Source organism: Echiichthys vipera, assembly GCF_963691815.1.
Source record: "Echiichthys vipera genome assembly, chromosome: 14".
NCBI lineage: Eukaryota > Metazoa > Chordata > Actinopteri > Perciformes > Trachinidae > Echiichthys > Echiichthys vipera.
This window is the reverse complement of record NC_139839.1, coordinates 10361489-10381781: the sequence shown is the minus strand read 5'-3', so window position 1 is coordinate 10381781 and position 20293 is coordinate 10361489. Positions and strand designations below refer to the sequence as shown.

The window sequence follows — 20293 nt, the reverse complement described above, 5'->3', positions numbered from 1 at the left end:
GCTCCGATTTAAAAAAGCTTCCTTGGGTTATAAGACTCAATTTACATCCCTTTTCAAGTCAATGTGTAAAACCCAAGCTGTTTACATAGTTTACTGTCTGTGCAGGGTTTACAACACTTTGGATTTAAAATGTGAGTGCAGGTTGCATCCTCGCGGACCGTCCACTATTTCATGCTTTCTCACTTTGACATGTTTTGCTAGGAATGCATCTAACTTCACGTTACTCAGACTACTAACAACAGAAGCGGTAACTTCCTCCTACATCCAAATAAAGTGATGACCAAATGAAGCAATAAAATAAATTCAGGCATTAAGAAATTCATTTTAAAAATCATTCATAAAGAATCTTGACACTCAAGTAAATTGTTTTTTTTTTTATTTCCCCCACCCCTAATTTGACTGTATTCTAGCTAAATAGGCTGATGTGAAACGATGATTGAAGTGACAACACTGTGTAGGAGATGTAGTCTTTCAGATATGAGGAGGTGTGTGTGGGTGGGTGGGTTGAGTTTACTGGGAGAAAACGAGAGAAGAAAAGTGGGAGGCATCAGACAATCACATGATGATTGCTGAAACAAGGGTGGCTTTATAAGTGTGCTCCTCTCTAGCAACCGAAGGCTCCACTCAGTAATTCAAAGACCAAATTAACACGCACACACACACACACACACACACAACACTCAAACACACACACACACACACACACACATGCACATACGAGCTTCCTATTAGTGACACACACACACAGAAAACACACACACATACGCTGTGTATGCTTGTCTCCGGGTAGGTGAGTTGGATAATCCCATGACTCGCCTGACCTCCTCTGTACTTCCTGCCAGTAGTGACACTCCATTGGCTGAGAGGCTGAGCACGGGGAGGGGGAGGAGGCTGTCCCAGCAGCAGTAATACAAATATTATATAATCTTGGCAGAAGAGGTGGGGCGAGGGAAAGAGGAAGGAGGAATAGGAAGACAGGGAATGAGCAATGAGAGAGGACGAGAGAGATTCAGTGAGAGAAACAGAGGTTATGGAGAATGAAAGAGGAAGTGAGAGTGGGGAAAGGCAGGAAGGCAAAAGTACAGTAAAGTTACACAAAAGATATGCAAAAATAAGAACAGATTTTTTTTAGCATAATGGTTTAAAGATGCATGCAATAGGGCTGCACATTGTTACCAAATGATTATATTATGTTTATTTTTCTACAAAAAGAAATAAGATGCTTAAGAACTTGACATATTTGAATACAGACCTGCATCAGACATTGTTCCTATGACATCCGTAACATTACAACATATGAACTGCACAGAACTGTTGTATAATCTGCATGTGCGGTCTTACATGTGCCATATATGGCAGTTATATAACACATGACACTACCTCTTTTTAAAGAAGAATTTAAAAAAGTAAATGACACTTTTAAGGCTATAAAATCAATAATCTGTTGCTCTAAAAATAGCATTGACAGTCAGTGTTGAAAAATGATATATTCAAAATGTTGGCAAATTATGACCTTAAAATCAAAAGTCATTTCATTATTCATTTCATTTTTCATTACTTTATTTTTTTATAGTATAGAGAAAACAATTGATCTGTTATCCTGAATGAATCAAATGATCATACAGTCCAATGAATATATCCCAGTTTATGAATGGAGTGTGTGTAAAATAACAATATCCCTTTTGAATATGGATTACATCCCCGTTTTTTGATGGGCCTCCGTTAATGATGACATTTCAGGACACTCTTATTACGAGGAAGTATGGACAACATGGATAATGTTCATCATGTGCCAAGGTTGCCATAAAAAAAGATGGAAGTGAATATTTTTGCAGAAACTAACATGAAATCATAACTATTCAGGCAAGTTTAATGTGGTGGGAATATTCAATAAAATCTATTGCCTTTATTTATATCCTCTCAGTCTTTCTCAGTGCTGTCTGAACTAGAAAGAAAGATGTATTTTCTGACATATGAATGTGTTTTATTTAGGTGAGGACAACTCCAAGACTTTTCACTCAAAAGTAATTAATTAATTAATATTAATTAGTTAATACAGGCAAGTTAGAAGCTTCACCAATTCCTTACATTTACATAGTTTAAATGTCTACTATAACATGTTTGGTTAAGTCAGTCAGGTCCCTTGTTTTTGCTAAGCTTCAGCACTGTGAATGTTCTCATATTCTTTGTCAATCTCCCACCAACACTCATCTCATACTTTCTTCTCCCACACATTGGCCTAAAAAACATCTTTGATCTTAATGGAAAAAAACAATCCTCATCGTTTCCCACTGTAGTCACTGGTCTATGATTCCCCAGTGACACAGCAGGTCAGCCCAGTTCAAACAGTCTGCCTTCATAGTTACAGGCACTTTGTTTGTTGTGGACTGTCATAAGCTTTTCCACTGCCTCATCATATTATGTCATTAAGAAAATGTATAACACATTTATGATTTGTCTAGATACCCTGTGGGTTTGATTTTATTCTGATGCAAATTAAATCAACAGTCGGCATGTTCATGTGATTGATTAAAAATCATCATCCAACCAGGATGATGAACATTGAATTATGCTTATCAGCAGTGGAATAAAATGTACAATAAGGCACTGTTTGATTCCAAACTGAGTCGTTGGGGAGTTCAAAATTGAATTACCGTTGTAGGTAATACATTCAATAAATATAGAGAGGATTGTGCATTCTTAATAAAAATCCTGCCGGCACAGACTGTCTGTAGCTGTAGGATGTAATTTCTTCTTTTTTTCTTCTTGGCACTCCAATATTTCTATACAGCCTCTTAGTATTGACACATCATTAGCATGTGTTCACACACAAAAGGTGCTTGTAGGTAGCAGTGTAATAGTTAGGGAATTGATTGGTGGCATGCCTCACATGCCTCGTGTGTGTGTTTGTGTGTTTGTGTTTGTGTGTGTGTGCGTGTGTGTGTGTGTGTGTGTGTGTGTGTGTGTGTGTGTGTGTGTGTGTGTGTGTGTGTGTGTGTGTGTGTGTGTGTGTGTGTGTGTGTGTGTGTGTGTGTGTGTGTGTGCGCGTGTGTGCGTGTGTGCGCGTGTGTGCGTGTGCGTGTGACTGAGCAAGTGCACACACTAATTTATTGCGGCCTGGTCCAGTATGGAGGTGTTCCTAATGAGGCTCAAATCTCCACTGCATGGCCCACACTTGTTGGCTCAGCGATGGAAGGAGCATGTGAGTTTGAGCAGGAGCACAGGGGGTTATAAATGTTTTTCAAACCCCACCCTGTGGTCATGTTACATTACCAGCGTTTTAAGTCATAAATGTGTAGAGTAGAATAGAATAGAGTTGTGTAACATGCACCATTTTTAGCTCTCCAATGCACTTTAAAATATAGAAAATGGCAATCAAAAGAAGAAGGAAAGATAATTAAGGTAAAATATGCATAACATAAAATACTGCAGATAAATGTTTCTAATGAAAACTATAATGATCTAAAAAATAAAAAGCAAATACTGTGTAAATGCTTCCACGCCTCACTTGGTTGGTCGGCGTCATGTGATCTCCCGCTTCACTGGCACTCTGTCTTTTTCCGGTGGCTGAGCAATCCCAAGAGAGCCGTCACGGGTCCGACACTGCTCGATAATTAGTGTTCACGGCATCTTCACTCAAATCCAGCCATAATGGCTTTAAGTTGACAAGTAATGAGAGAGGCAGAAAGATGAGCACATAGCAGGACACCATACCTCATGGCGGAGAGAGGGATGCTTCTATAAATACCCTACTACTACCAGACTGACAATCCAAAGTTAAGTCCAGTACATATTAGAAAACGTGCCAAAATTTGCAGAGACACTATTGCAGACACTAACCCACTAACCAAAGCATGCACAGGTCAGAATAAGACTGAATTGGTATATTTGTGTCAAGCAATGCAATTTCTGTAAGTGTTACACACAAATGCAAAGCTCTTATTGCACAAATAAGAATTAATTTATGTTAAGTAAATCCAATTAAGTATAGTTTATTGATGTAAACCAAAATGAAATAGAATTGAATCAAAATGGAGCTTATGCAAATTTAAATTAAGAAATTGCTGTGCTGTCGAGACCTAGAAAGTTGTCCAACATTGTTTGCTTACTAGCGATAAAGTTAGTCAGAGAAGCTCTTATTTCTCCTACTTTGGGAAAAACTTGTTGGCTAGATAATAAAAGATAATTAAAAAAAAAACAGATAATACATCAAACATAAACAGGGTAAAATGAGCACTTAAACTCAATTGGGTTGAATGTGTCCCTTCACTTCCTTTGAGGAACTTTATTATTTTTGTTTAAAGTCAGTATTGGATCCCATTTAGTTTTAAGATAATATTCCTTGATTGACATTTCGCAGCACTCACATACATTGGCATTGGATTTTCCCTGCATTTAAACCATCCTATACACTAGGAGCAGTGGGCAGTCACAGAGCAGTGATCTGGGATCAACTCCAGTTATTTTGCCAGGGCCTTGGTCAGGGTTACTGACAGGAGCACCAAGCTAATGTACATGTTTGTTTTTTGGGTGGTGGGAGGAAACCCATACAAATAATGGGAGAACATGCAAACATGCAAACAAACAATGTGATTGACAGCAAAACGCAGTAGGGCTGAGCTGAAAAATGCATCCTTGTTGGTGCAGCCCAACCTGTGCTGTTTCATACAGTTAAGAGTATGCACAGGATCAGTTGGACAACATAATGACTGTACATGTGTTTTTTTTTTAGGTTTTGGGTTTTAAATGAAGGTCAATTTGGTTGAGGTCGATTCCTGTACATCTATCAGGGACTAAGTTGGCATCGATTTCTTCCAAGATACACCAACTCTTCACAGACTCGATCACAGTCCAGTTTCCATAAGCTAGTGTCGTCTTTCCAATGACCATGAGGCTCTGCCAAATGGGAATCGAGGCCGTGCTTGTTGGGGAGATAGGCAGGAATGGCTTTTGGTCTTTGAGATGGACACAGGTTCCATTTATATGCACTCCTGTCTGTCTGGCAAACATGTAGCTCTGTAGCTTTGAGGTGTCTATAGGCCTGAATGCAAAGTCATTTGCAAGCTTAGCAAGCCAAATCTGTTATGTCATGCTCACATACATTCCATTGAGTGTTCTTCCAAAACAAATTATTTAAAATATCGAAGAAAAGATTTAAGCCCTTCAAATGCTGTTACATTCCTGTCATGGATTACACAGCATGTCAGTCTAACACTGGTTTGGAGTCTGTTTGGCCACAACAAGCTCCTTAAACTTGACCTACTTTCAGTGCACATGCTGGCACTTTGTCTCAAATACACCTGACACATTTGTGTTGGGGCCTAGCGAAAGGAGCTATACTTAGGAGCTAAACATTAAAAAAAAATATATATATATATATATGGGCTGAGATTACATCTGCATGGCTCTCATAGACATTTCCGACTTGGCAAATGCCAACGTTTTGTCACGGTCCTCTGTATCTGTTACTGACATACAAGGCACTCACATGCACTCACATATACCTGCGGCCAACTATCAAAAATACAACATAGAAACTTTGATTACAACACAGACACACACACACACACACACACAGAAAGTGACTTCATTCCTTGCTCATTAATCTATCGATAGTTGTTTGCTGCTATGTTAATGGGCTGAAAGTCGAGTACAGCCCCTTTTAGCTTCACGCTGTAGTTGAGGTGTCTCAGTTACTTTAAGTCTAATCATAGACACTTGGGGATAATAACAACTGTGTGTGTGTGTGTGTGTGTGTGTGTGTGTGTGTGTGTGTGTGTGTGTGTGTGTGTGTGTGTGTGTGTGTGTGTGTGTGTGTGTGTGTGTGTGTGTGTGTGTGTGTGTGTGTGTGTGTGTGTGTGTGTGTGTGTGTGTGTGTGTGTGTGTGTGTGTGTGTGTGTGTGTGTGTGTGTGTGTGTGTGGGTGTGTGTGCAAGATTTTCAAGAGATTTAAACAAGGCTTTAATGTGCATAGTAACACAATTGGAGGCTTGGAGTGAGATTTAAAGCTTAGTTACTGCACAGAGAAGCTCTCACCAATTGATAGGCTTCATCAGGTTTGACTTATTTGCGTACACATTAAGCATCAAAGGGAAAACGATCAGTGAGTTCATTGAAATGAAATGTAGTGACACTTTATTTAGTAGAGTTGTGACATCACAACCCTACAGGCGCAGTTTCTGAATATGGGTTGTGTGTATTTCTCCGTGGATTGAGTGTTTTGATGCTTTCACACCTTCTTTATAGCCTCATCAAAAAAAATCTAACATTTTACAATAACATTTTAACAAACCATCAACAATATCACATTTCAGTCCAAGAGATTAGTCTGAGAACACTCCCAGTCAGATTTACTAAAATGATGCTTCTTAAACTCCCTCTGAACATCTTAGGGTTGCATCATTGCGCTGTATTAAAGAAAAGAAAAAGTTCCAGTTTTTAAGTTTTTGGAACCAATGATTTTGTTTTGCAAGAAATATTCTACATGCATGTACATTAAAGTTTAATTCTTGAATCGAGTATTCAAGCCCTTGTCCTGTTCACCATAGGAAAGACATCAAGCAGAGAAACAGCAGCACAGCTGAAACGTTTCTGTTCTCCATTCACATATTTCCCTTAGTCGACCAGATTTGTCAACAGGGTTTTCATGTCTCCTAGCAACAGTAAAACATACCATTGAGGCTGTCTATACCAACAAACAAGCCCTCGGCAGCCTGCCTTGGATTTATCACAAACATTTTTGCTGCTGGTCTTTACATATTTTTTCTCTCCTCTCTCTCTGTATGCATTTCAGCTCATCACCCAGATCAGGAGAGACCAGCAGTGCTGTGGTGCCGAGCCAATCCAAGCCCAGTGGGCAGACACATAAGATTTGTTTGGTATGTTCAGACGAGGCCTCTGGATGCCACTATGGGGTTGTAACCTGCGGCAGCTGCAAGGTGTTCTTCAAGAGGGCCGTCGAAGGTTAGTGTCAAACACCAAACTGCAAGCTTACACTCAATCAGTCACCCAGAAATGACATGTAAATGCAAATACATTTGAATGGTAGTATTTAAACAAATCTTTGTAATGAAAAGCATTTAGAAAAGTTTAAAAAGTGTTTTAATTTTAAGGGTTTCATTTTAAACCGATGAGCTGTGGCCACATTTACACCAGGTTATAATCAGATTTACATATTCATGTCCGTGTATTCTATATTATGCAGCCGCAACCTTGTACTTGTGCACCTAGTAGTAACAGCATTCATCAGCGTTGTACATCTTGTCCCAAAGATTCTCATTCATTTCTGGTACATATAATCAGCTTTTGTCAATGAAACATCTCTGCCGTTTGTCTTCTTATGCAGAAGAAAATTTAATTGTTTCCCAAAATTCAAGGTTAGAGAATTGTAAGGTGGTAGTTGTTGAGCTTTACTGGAGCAACGTCATACTCATTTGTTTCAGTTTTGTCTTTGTCCTGACCTTGCATGTCACTGTCTCTGCTTCTCTGGCCTTTCCTGTTTTTCTTGTATCAAATCAGGGAAGATTTATAAGCAGTTATAATTGAAAACCAAATAAGGAAGGAAAATCCTGCTCCAGAAATACTACTCCCCTTCCAGTCAACATATTATTGTTCTATTTAGGGCGGGGCGGTATGACCAAAATCTCACATAACAATATAGGTCATTTCATATCCAGATGAATATATATATCACAATAAAGCACATTTTCTGTAAAAAAAAGTAATTTTATATATATATTTTATTTAATTCATTCATTTATTTTTGCTTATGGTAGGCTATCCATAGAGGCGAACTGCAAAATACATTTACCCAGTAAATTCTTGGACTATATATTATTTTTTAAGTCACCGTTAACATCCGGAATTAATACACCCTTTCATTCCGGGAGGCGGGCGCCAGACACAGGACTGCAGCGGGTGCACATCAGTCCAGTGTTGCCCGCAGTCACTGCAGTTGGAGTGATGTGATTTCTGATTTCTGATACGGGCATCTTATTAAAAGTAGTTGTGGTTATAACATAAATGTGTTTTGTTTGTACCTTTCACTTTTTCACGGCAGTTAGCAGGTCATTTCACTGAAACACTGCAGCCTGTGTCACACATGGAGCATGTGGGTCGTGCGACTGGTGTGTGTAGCCTGGTCTGTGTGTGTGTTACAGTTGTTTTCTAACAATTTAGTGCAGAGAGAAACACAGTCTATGGCCGCCCTTAATACACGCACAGCCCTAGTTCTATTCATAGAGGACCAGTATTATAATGAGCTTGTAAGACAGCAATTCTGCTTCGCTTTACATGTATTTGATATCTTTTAATGCAATATTTAGTTCTTGTCTCAGGCAGTTTTTTTTTCAGGAAGCTGGTCTTGAATCTAATTGCCTAGACAAGCTCTTGAGATGGGAGGGGCAGGAATGCATCTGACAAACAGAGAGTAATTTATGTTAAAGGATTTATGAAGTGCATTCCATCTCCCTCTGCTTCTCTCTGCGTCAGTTCCTCCATTTCCTTTCTTTCTAAAGCTACCTCGACAGTAATTAGTTTGAAAAGGCTTTCTGAAGGAGTTTCTTGCTGTCAATTGATTATTTTATCCATTGTAAATGGACAGGTAATGCCTCAGTGAACAATAGATAAACCACTCTATTTATTATTGAGTCAATAGTGGCACTAAAAGCACAGGAATAAGCCACACTACAAGCTTGTTATCAAAGAGACTGACAGCTGTGTAATTTTCTGACATTGACAGTGCCTACTTTCGCTCTTGTTTTCCTCTATATCTGTAACTAACGCTGCTACTGAAATAATAGTTAGTGAACTTGTTACTCTGAATGTAAGGTGATGGAGTAAGATTGTTTGTCTTATGCAACAGCTCAGACACTAAATTGTGTCTGAGCTGTTGATAGAAATACATTTCTACCTAAAATCTCCTACATAAAATCATTTTATTTTCTACTTACTATTCCTATAATATTAGTATGAACACTTGATTTGAGCTGGATAATTTGCTGCAGTTAACTTGCTGAGTTGCATGATTGTTTTCATGATGTGGCGGTGTTGTAGATGCCAACTGCTCAAACTGAAGTGTGTGTCTTATTTTGAAAAGAGCTGACTGCCGTAGCATTAAGAAAGTTATATCTGCTATTTTTGTTTTTTCTCCCCCCTCTCCATTCATTCTCCGGTCAATGTCTCTATGGTGAAGGATGGAGAGCACGGCAAAACACAGATGGTAAATAAATGCACTTTTAATAATATATAAATCAATTATAATAATAAGTATGATGTTGATGATGATGATGATGATGATGTTGATGATGGTAATATCACCTTTGATTTGCCCATATCCCTGTATTCCTTCAGCATTGAAATATGACCAAGCTGCCCAGACAAGGCCACATCCAGGTTCTTCTGTTTTCATGCATTTTTCAGAGAATCCAGTTTTTTTTTTTAAATATATATTTTTGTATTTTAAAAAGATTCAAGATATCAAGATTGACAAATTACATTAAAAACTACAGCAAACTATGCGTTTCCATGATGCTTAGTCAGATTTTCTCTGCTAGAGATCTGGTGTGCTTTGGAACTTTGCAACCACAGTGCACATGGGGCATCTTTAGTGGTTTGGACCATAAATATAACACACATAATGTCATCACACAATATGCTTGCCTTGGGTATACCAAAGACACTCGTTCCTTATCTATGAGTAATGAGCTAATAAGTAATTCTTGCTGAATTGAAAGAAACTGGTTAAACTTCTTTGCTGCGAGTTGACAGTGCTAACCACTGGCCCACTGAGCAAACACACCCTGCATTTGCAGCCCTAGATGCTAGTTTTGGCTACAAACCCAGCCAGAGGCTTCAACTATGCTGACGGGTGCTGCCCGGCCCTTGTGAGCAGTTCAGGACAGGATAAGGTTGAGAGGATATCAGTGGGATTCAGCTGGCGCTTTTGACACCACAGATGGCTGTTTACGCCATTGTTTGCAATGGTTTCCTGTAATATCAGCGATGGTTGCAACTGCTATCTTGTTGTCACACCACTCACTGCAGACTAATTTCCAGTCAATGTGAAATATGATTATTCGTTAGTTTCATTCTGTCTGTGATTTTGATAAATGTCTAGAGAAACATTGCCTTTGTCACTAATATACATAAAAGCATATTTAAAATATGAATTTAGCATTAACCAACAGCTTTTTAGTAACTAACAAGCTTTTTTTTTTTTTTACAGTTACAGTATTCCAATTAGGTTGTATACCACTATGATGAAGTACAACCAATTGCTGCTTCATATTGAGTGAATGATTTATTTACTTCTAGCCAACACCAACGTGGGGTGCTAATTGAGCTAATAATTTGCTTGATGTCCCAGATTCAGTGTTTGCTGGTGCCCACAGTACATTCATTCTGGCTGCTGTATTTGGCTTAGTATTCACTGGCTTGTGAGCAAACATGGGTAACTGACTTACTGTTACAAAGGTAGTTACACAGACCAGTCTTATAGCAGTCTGACATCCAGCATAATACAATGTATGAACAGTGGACAAAAATACACACTTATTTTAAGGTATTTTCAACAATACAATACTGTACAGGTAATAACATTGAACAGAACTGTATTACTCAGCCTTAATGAAAATGATCATGGGAGTCACAAACCTGGATTTTGATGCCTTTCTTTTAGAAATCACGTGGAGCTAAGACGTGTGCACAGAGATATAATTGGCCCCTAATGGCCATTATAAACATGGCAAGAGCAAAGGAGGGAGTTAAGAGATAACAACATTTAGGTTTTGTTTTGTTTAAAAAGTATTTACATGTCTAAAACAGCTTTTTAGGAATCCATTTGCTGAAAAGGGTCAATGAAGTGTATGGTTTGATACAAGAGGCATGTTTGATTCTTTCTTAATCACTGCCTATGGTCTGTTTCCCACAGTGAGACATGATCTGAGCTGCAAATGTGAAGTTCTTTTTTGCGTTAGTGACTTATCAAGCTCATCGGAGGTGAGTCTAGTTAATGATGGCAGTCGGATTTCATAGAACTGTCATAGTGAAACTCAAAAAGATGTCCATGGCATGGTTGGCATGATGTGATAGGACATCTCCTTATTCATCAGATTAATTATGTCTCAGTCTGAACTCAAAATTAATTTTTATTTTTTTCCTTGGGTACATAAGTTAACTTGTCAGTTAAATCACAGACATAAGTAACATAACAAATATACTTATGTTAACCCAAACCATGATGTTTTCCAAAACCTAACCAAGTAGTTTTGTTGCCTAAACCTAACCAAACTGCAACCCTTCACAATGTTAACCACATGTTTAAAACTGCCACGGTTTACGTATGATGTTGTCTGCTATCTGCTACCAACGGTAGTGGTAATGATTTAGGAAACGCTCCTTTTTAATTGTTGTTGTAGAAACAAACAACCTATGTGGTAACATGTGTCCAAGGACTCCCGACAATAAAAAAACACAATTTGGTCCTCTGTATTGGTTGTCTTTCACACTGTTCATATATTTTAATAGTTTAAAAGCACTTTTTCGGCATGTTTTTCAGTGTTAACTAGGCATCACCCATGGTATGCTGATATACACACGTAGTTATGATAAAGAAATTGGCTGTATGAACATAGCCGGTCACTCATCGTCATTGGTTTGGCATTATTGTAGCTACCTGTGTTCGACATTGTAGTGAGTCATTGACTTGTTCACTAAAATACTGGTCGCTGTCTGAGTTGAGCTTTAGATAAGCATCTAATAAGAGCATCCACAAGCGCATTTCGATGGGGTAATTCCTTTTCAGTGGAGCTGTAGATAAAGTAGGTCCATAAATGTGTCAGCTGACATTACTGGCAGGAACAGCAGGTCAGAAAAGGTCAATAGGTTACCACCTTTTGATGTAGATGTCAGGTTGCATAAATCAGGAAAAGAAACATGCCTTCAAAATGTGTTTATTTGTCCATTATCCATCTTTCTCAGTAGTTTAAACGTGATTATTACATTTTGTGATCGTTTTCAAAGATTACTTTTATTCACTTCTCATTCTACTTATTTCATGATAAAGATGTCGGTCCGCAAATCATCATAATTTTTCATCGACAAATTGGACACTAATGATTGCCAACCTATAACTGTGGTTAATCCAGAATGCATGTCCAGCCAACTTGTGATTTGTGGTTTGATTATTGCTCTGCTTGATCATACAGTAGCTAAAGATCACAAGACCGTTTTATGGAACCAATTAGTAGACCCATAGATAAACACTGTTCAGAACTGGTTTGACATCATTAAAAAGAGGGCTGAGGCTTTTCTGAATACAAAGGCTGTTCTTATTTCTTTTATTACGATTATCCTTTCAATGTTTATCACAATATTCTGCTATCATGTGCTTCTAAGATGTAGTGATACAGGAAAAACAATTTCACACTGTATTGTATTATTTTTGACATTCTATCATATGGCGCCAGCAGTAATATTGAATGCCCTTTAGTTCAAAAAGCTGCATCAAACATTTAATTTCAAAGATCAGTAACCATTCTCATGGTACCAAAGGGCATTTCATCAAGGCACTCTTGACTTGTATGTGTAAGGTACTGTTTCAGGCGATGTTTTATGTATATGTTTACGTATATGTCCGTTAGTAATAGGGGATGCTTGTGAATTCAACATTTTTCAGTGTAAGAATGCAACTCATAGAGGAGCCTGAGCTGAAAAAGTAAAAAAAAAAAAAAAAGGTTCATTTTATGTTAGATGCAGCACAGATCACCCAACTTGGTAAACAATAAGTGGCTATCAATGAGAAACCATGTCTTTCTATGCCCTTTTGCGTTTTATTGTTTCCCTGTTGGAGAGAGATGTAAGACAGCTTTTTAGGAATCTATTTGTTGAAAAAAGTTATACAGGCCAATTAAGCCATAACAAGTGTATGGTTTGATGCAAGAGGCAGAGTTTTATGTGCAAGTAGTCTTTCTAAATCACTGCTGAGGGTCTGTTTCCCACAGTGAGACATGATCTCAGCTGCAGCTGAAGTTTTTTGTTGGGTTAGTGACTCATCAAGTACAGCAGAGGTGATTGTAGTTAATGACAGTAGTTGGATTTCATAGAACTGACATAGTGAAACTCGAAAAGATGATCATGGCATGGTTGGCCTGATGTTATAGTACATCTCCTTATGAATTTTGTCTCAGTCTGAATTCAAACGGATGTGGTGATGCTGGCAAGATAAGATTCACGAGACACTCCTCAGGCTCCGCACATGAGTACTGTATGTGATAAAAGCAAGAAACTGTTGCTAGGTGGCCCAGGCTAATGGTATAATTGATATGGTGACATGTCATTAATGCATCACAACAAAATAAAATTAACAACAGTACAGTAGGGTTGTCAAAAGTATTAATTTAGATAATAACTTGCAAAAATATCTATACTTTTGCAGAATGAATTGCTGGGCCTCTGAGGATAAGATGAATCCTGTCTGCTGTGAAGGAACTAATCACAGTCTTGAAATGAAAGTTTAGCACAGCTGCACATTAGGTTAGAGTAGTTTTTAAGTTTACTGTAGTATTGCTGTATTGTAGCATAATCACCAGCTCACCAAATCCAGAACAAAGTGTAACAGTGTAATGGAAGTTGGAAAGTATTGAGAGTTACATTGTTGGTAATCGTCTTTTCATTACATTTGTTACCAACAACAAAAATGGAGAGTAGCGCCAGCTTTATCCTTTAACGTCCCAAACTATTAAGGTGATGATGGAGCCTGTTTCCCATGAATAGTCCTTGCATATCACTAGTGCATGGGCCACAATATGATTGTGGACCATGGCAGGGAAGCTGTCAATACCAGAGGAATGCGACAGGCTTGTCAGGCTTGCTATAGAATCAGCAGGTAGCTAGTTTGGTCATAATACATTCTGCCCAGGCTAATCCTTCTCAAACTACTTAGCTAGCTAATGTGTCTCCTTTTGTCCCCTCTTCTTCTCTCTCACCTCTTTACAGGCCAGCACAACTACCTGTGTGCAGGGAGAAATGACTGCATCATTGATAAAATCCGGAGGAAGAACTGTCCAGCCTGCCGCTTCAGGAAATGTCTTCAAGCCGGAATGAACTTGGAAGGTAAAGAGTCGGACCCCTCATTAAATCAGGCCAGACTTCATTTAAACTGACTAGAAAGTCACAGTGAAAAAGCAGTTGGAGTGGATTTAGCTTTCGTAACTTGAAGGCTGTTTCTAACTGAAACCAATTATTAGGGTAGGGTATAGTTAGAACCAGGATTTGATTAAATCCTGCAGATTTGATTGGATTACTCAATTAAGGGTGTGTCTAAGCAACTACAGGGCAATATAGAGCTGTAGATGACTGCTGGCCTTCACAGACACACCTTCTTCACCCATATGTTACATCTGAGCGGTAAAAAAAAACAGACTTTAACCAAAGACATCTTAATTCATGCAGGCTACTATGTGGCTACTATGATATTGCTTCGCTAGCGACAATGAGCTAACAGTCAAGTGGGCTTTTGTGCTAGGTGGGGTTCACTCAAGACCCCAGCATTGGAGCCACATTTGATGTGATAAATGTATGTATACACCCCCATCAAACGTCAACTCATCAAATATTTTATTATAAATATTATTTGTGTGTGTGTAATTAATATGCAAGAGAAAAAATCACCAGCGAGACACAGGATTAGGACTTATTTTTTCTTTCACTGTATCTTTAAGTATTAGCTTGTTGAAATTCCCCTTCATTGACTGTCATGTCATAAGCCCTGCGATGCTGCCACCCACTCTTTCCACCACAGGTTCCAATGTCTGGTTTCTGCTTAAACCACCATCACCCAAGTTAATGGAAAATGGGCAAATCACATTATTTTGTATATGTCATGTCACCACAGCCCCTGCTCAAATTATTGTGTGAGAACATTCTCATGAGAAATACACTAACAGGGATAATGGAGCATTGCAATATCTAGAATCAAGCGCATAGTTCAACACTTAAAGTAAAGTTTACTGAATTGTACTTAGTTCTAATAATCAGTACATACTAAGAATACTTCCATAGCTACAATGATAATTACTTTAACTAGATTTTTTGTAGCATTTCAACTATTATGAAACTTTGAAACTACTGAATATTACTGTTACAGCACTGACAGCACTTATACACCCCATCTATTCCCAGACGCCAAAGTGAGCCAAAGGTTGTTGTTATCTTGGGAAGACACAGGAAAGGACAGATGTCATTTGTTATTGACTTTTCTAACAGTAAGATTGAGAAGCATGTTGGTATTGGAACAGGACAGTTTACAAGATTTACCTTCTCAACATGGCAGCCAAAAGCACACACGTACATACAGTAGCATTGAATATGGTGTGCTGGTATGCCAGCAAGGCAGTATGAGAACGCTACCTACTCATTCACATTGATGGATGCTTTATCCACTGTGAATCCCAAGTCCACAGCCTTGGAGGTGATCTTTCACCTGATTCTGCTTCAAGGGATAAATGTTGAGGACACAGAGCAACAATTAGGGTTTTAGGTTCAGGAAGATGGACATGGGAAGCAACAGGTGAGGCACAACACCTGCTTAAGAACTTGGTCGTTGGTTTATTTCAGCTGATGCTTCTGTGGGGCATTAAATTGTGTTGAGTGAGATTACGTGAAAAGAGTATATTTTTCAGACAGAGGTAAAAGTAGTGTAATATACAGAGATGGGCAGACAGGGAGAGGGATTTGATGGAAGTCAGCGCATCAGCAGACAGGCTCCCACCAGAAAAGCTCTTAGTTGCCATAGAAACACCTGGAGAGGAAATTAAAAAGGTAGAGAGGAGGAAAAAACATGTTTTTTCAAGGTAACCTGTCAACCCCTGATATGTTTTGCACATTTAGTGGAAGAAAGTGTGGAAACCATGCCCTGATCGTCTCCGTGTTGTGTGCAAAAAATACCAATTTGCCACTGCTGTTGTTGCATCAGAAACTTAAAAAATAAGCAAAAAAAGTACCTCTGAGAAATTATTACATTATCTATTATATTACATTTTATATACTGTATATATATATAAAATGTAATATAATAGCAACTCCAACAATTTTGATTATTTTTCCAGTGTTAGGATTTGCTGCATTTTTCTGTTTTTATGACGGTCAAAAGACATCCTTGGGAAAGTGTGATTGACTTTTTTCAGATTTTATGGACCAAATGATTGATGATCAATAGATGATCAATTAATCGGGAAAAGTGACAGATAATAAGGAAATGGTAGCCTGCTAAGTGGAACATCTGGCTGTTTCTCCTTGTTCCGTAGGCGGTACAATTGTACTATACAATATACTGTATGCCTCGCTGGAGAAAACACATGACTCTCCATCAAATTCATTCTGGTGGCGACAATAATCTAAGTGTATTATCGATTAATCTCTAACAAACTGTTTGTTGCTTTGGCCTTTAACTTGTTCTACTGTCTGAGGTCTGTTTTTGCAATGATATTGTTTGTAAAATCAGAAAGCATACACTTACTTAATATCTAAAAAATAAGTCAATAATAACTCTAACTGCTTAATGATTCCCTTTTTAATGTCTCCTTCCCTCCCTTTCTCCTCCTCTGTCCCGCCCCGTCCCTCAGCAAGGAAAAACAAGAAGATGATGAAAGTGCCGCGGCCTTCTACTACAGTTATCCCCAAGTGCATGCCACAACTCGTTCCCACAATGCTGTCTGTGCTTAAGGCCATCGAGCCAGAGGTCATCTACTCGGGCTATGACAGCACACTGCCTGACACCTCCTCGCGGCTCATGACCACGCTCAACAGGCTGGGGGGACAGCAGGTCATCTCTGCAGTTAAATGGGCCAAGTCATTGCCAGGTAACAGAAAGCTCCTTACCATGTGTAGCCTTCAGTTTGGTTTGGATGTGTATCACTGGGAGTATTTCCAGCTTGCAGTTGAGACTAATGTGTTGTGAAATGGGCCAAGTCACTGATGGAAAATTAAGTCATTCGTTACTTTTAATACACACAGTTGGTTGAGGAAATTACATCACTTTTAGATCAAATGGAAAAATTTGCTGTTTCACAAGACATTTTGTACACAGTGTCATAGCTTTCACTTTTGCCCTCCAGTTAACTGAGCATATGCTTGTCAGCATTGTAAAAATTCCTCAGTGAAACTCAGGAATCTGAGTTCACTTGAAAAAACATAAATTACCTTAATGCAAAACGTCAAAGTGTTCCTTCTAGTGGTTAGAACAACAAGATCGAGGTTTTCTGATACAGGTGTCAGGAAGGCCTCCAGTACCGCCCAAAATGATGGTAATTTAATTCATTAAACCCTGAAAAAAGTATTTATGTTCTTTTTCTATCATGACTATCAAACTACATAATAACAGAAAGTTTGATAGCATTAATTTTGTGTACGTATAACCATACGGAGTTAGTAGTATATGACTGTTAAAACCTAATATATATGCATTTTTTTAACGCAATGGTATCAGATAAGTACTTTGCCAATACGGAAGTTATTAGTTTCTGTATCAAGAAGGAAATATTAGAACATCTGTAGTTAAGTCATTACTCTATTCAGATGAATAACATTGATAAATGGGTGAAGCGGTAACTGGTTTAATTCTAAACCCTGATAAATTCTAACCGAGGTTAGAAAAAGTCTCCCAGACGTACAGTGGGTAGCGTAAACGAAAACTTTGGTGCAATGATTTCAGTGTGTGTATTTTTGATCACTTGGAGTACATTCTAACAATACTGTGATAATACTTATAACTGTGATAGTTTGGGTCACAATGAAATTTTCATACCATTTAATCTCTAACGATTATGGGGCTCTTCAGATTAAGACTGCAGTTTCCAGATAATCTGGAATAATACAGGTAATGAAATGCAAAGAGGGAGCGATTGTGTGGCTGATTTAATTATGGATAGGCTAGTTATCTTAACTGGGGCAGTGGTAGCCATTGCAGATGTATTCAACCCAAGACTGTACAAAAAGAAATAATTTTAATTTTCACCTGATTCATTTCAGCAGAGGAACCAAAGAACAACAGATGTTAAGCAACCATGTAATAAAAAGTGTGACCAGACAGAAGAGAAGTATAATCGTGGTTTATGAAAGAAAACTTAAATTACGAAACCCAACCTCTCCAAAGTACTTGAATGTGCATAAAGATGATGCTATTACAACCTAGTAAAATGCTTTACTTATCTCTGTAAAGAAAATGTTTCAGTTCCCTTTTTCATCTCAAAGCAATTTAAATCACTGCCTTTGTCAGTGCCATTATGACTTATTTTAAGGTTTAATAGTATTATAGTAGTAATGATTTATTTCATGAAATGAAATGGAAACACAAAAAAGAGAGAGTTTGGCATTTTAACTTCCCTTGCTAGTTTCAGATCATGAAGGAACAAAGCACATGACTTGATAATCACACCAAGTATTCGCATGGAGACTTTCTCTTCTCACTGAAATCGCTGCTGTTGGTCACACCAAATACTTAAGATCAGATGACCCAGAGAAAACCTCTCAATGAAACCATAACGTTAGCTCCTTTTCTTTTTTGCTATGATTTATCTGTGTGTGACTGTATGAGGGACATATCTGGCTCCAATCTTTTAGTGTATGCATTGTCCACAGCTGGCTGCCTGCCAAGGTGATAGTGAGGGTTACATAACTAAGCTAAACCATGGTTTAAAACAAATGTAATGTGAAAGGACTTTTCATGTGATGTTCCACTTTGATAGTTTGGACAGTGTGGAAATGACTGAACTGCAATTTAATTCCAATTTGAACATCAATTTAACTAAATTGTCCTATTTTGCTTTGTGTAAGCTGGCGTTGTAATTGTGTTTTAATGATGTATTCAGCGATGTTGCTACAGTATCACAGGTAGCAACAAACACTGTGCAGTGTAATAATTAGTACTCTGTTGACTAACAATGTCATATAATTAACTGCTCTTTTAACGCGTGTGATTATGATTGTGCGTCTCTGTCTGTCTGGCTTTGACTGTTTGTTGTCTTTCCAACCCGCTTTATCTGACTTTCCTAGGCTTCCGCAACCTGCACCTGGATGACCAGATGACATTGCTGCAGTGCTCATGGCTCTTCCTCATGTCCTTCAGTCTTGGTTGGAGGTCATATGATCAGTGTAACGGCAGCATGCTCTGCTTCGCCCCTGATCTCGTCATCAACAAGTGCGTACAATGGCCAGCTGTTGTATATTTATGCAGTTCTTTCTTCAGCATGATGTTTTGTCACCCACTTTTATTTAGCATTTTCACATTTCAGGGTGTCAGTCTCACTTCATCACTTGGCTTATATATCGCTCATCTATTGGTTCATGATTCAGCTTGGCTAGAATAGCAGTCCAGTCGTTGGATATAGGCACGACACCTACATTATATTGGAAATTTGGCAGTCTCTGTGTGTTAAGTTGTTAAATTAGGTGAAAAGAAGTACTCACTGGCACAGTATCTTAGGAAGTACATGGCTGCCTGCACCCTCCTCAGTTCAACAGTGGAGTTAACTCCTATTAAAGCACACTAATAAACATTTATGTTTGTTTAACCCCTTAAAAAATACTTTACTTGCGGTTTTACAGGGAGTTAGGTGCTTCAGCTATTTGTTGCCAACTTTAGACAGAGCCTGTTACCCCGTACTTCCACCCTTTATGCTAAGCTTGTTGCCACCTTGGTTTATTGATTTTCTCAAAAAGAAAGGGGAAAAGTTGCCAAAATTTCCAAAACCTACTGATATTCCTATAAGTTTAAGAGACAAAAATAAATATAATAACCATTTCATCCAGCAGTCCATCAGCTTACTTTAATACCATGAGTCACAATATTACCAAAAACCAAAATCCCAGGTTATGCAATTTTGATTTTACAGTTTGTAGTATTATCAATATACGGTACGACCCAGTTCTTAATGATAGTGTTGAATCCCAAATGCTAAGAAAACTGCATTTGTGTTGCAAATAATTACAAGAGTAGTGATTTATTGAGATGAATATTTAAAGGAAATAACCCCACCACATGCAACAAAGCACAACCAGTAAAGCACATTCCTCACACAGGCAGAAGAGAGTACATCAATTACATGGTGAACCATACAGTAAATATACATATAAATTGTGCTTGAAGCCACAGAGAGACACCACAGGTACAACTGCAGTCTGGTAATTACAAAGCCACATTATCTAGAAAATTCATTGGCTACAGAAATGGATTGTGCCTGTGTGTGTGTCTCTGTGCTTAACACAGTCTTTGTATTCCCTGCAGGAAACAGCACTGT

The 20293-nt window shown here is 38.3% G+C and overlaps 1 protein-coding gene across 1 annotated transcript in view; it reads left to right on the top strand.

Moving 5' to 3' along the window:
- Positions 1-20293, top strand: part of LOC310956556 (glucocorticoid receptor-like) — a 62032-nt gene that overhangs the window by 32753 nt on the left and 8986 nt on the right. The window contains exons 3-7 of the mRNA XM_083926829.1: positions 6793-6962; positions 9193-9219; positions 13995-14111; positions 16622-16858; positions 19050-19194. Coding sequence (XP_083782955.1) covers positions 6793-6962; positions 9193-9219; positions 13995-14111; positions 16622-16858; positions 19050-19194 — 696 coding nt within the window. The remainder of the gene's footprint in view (positions 1-6792; positions 6963-9192; positions 9220-13994; positions 14112-16621; positions 16859-19049; positions 19195-20293) is intronic.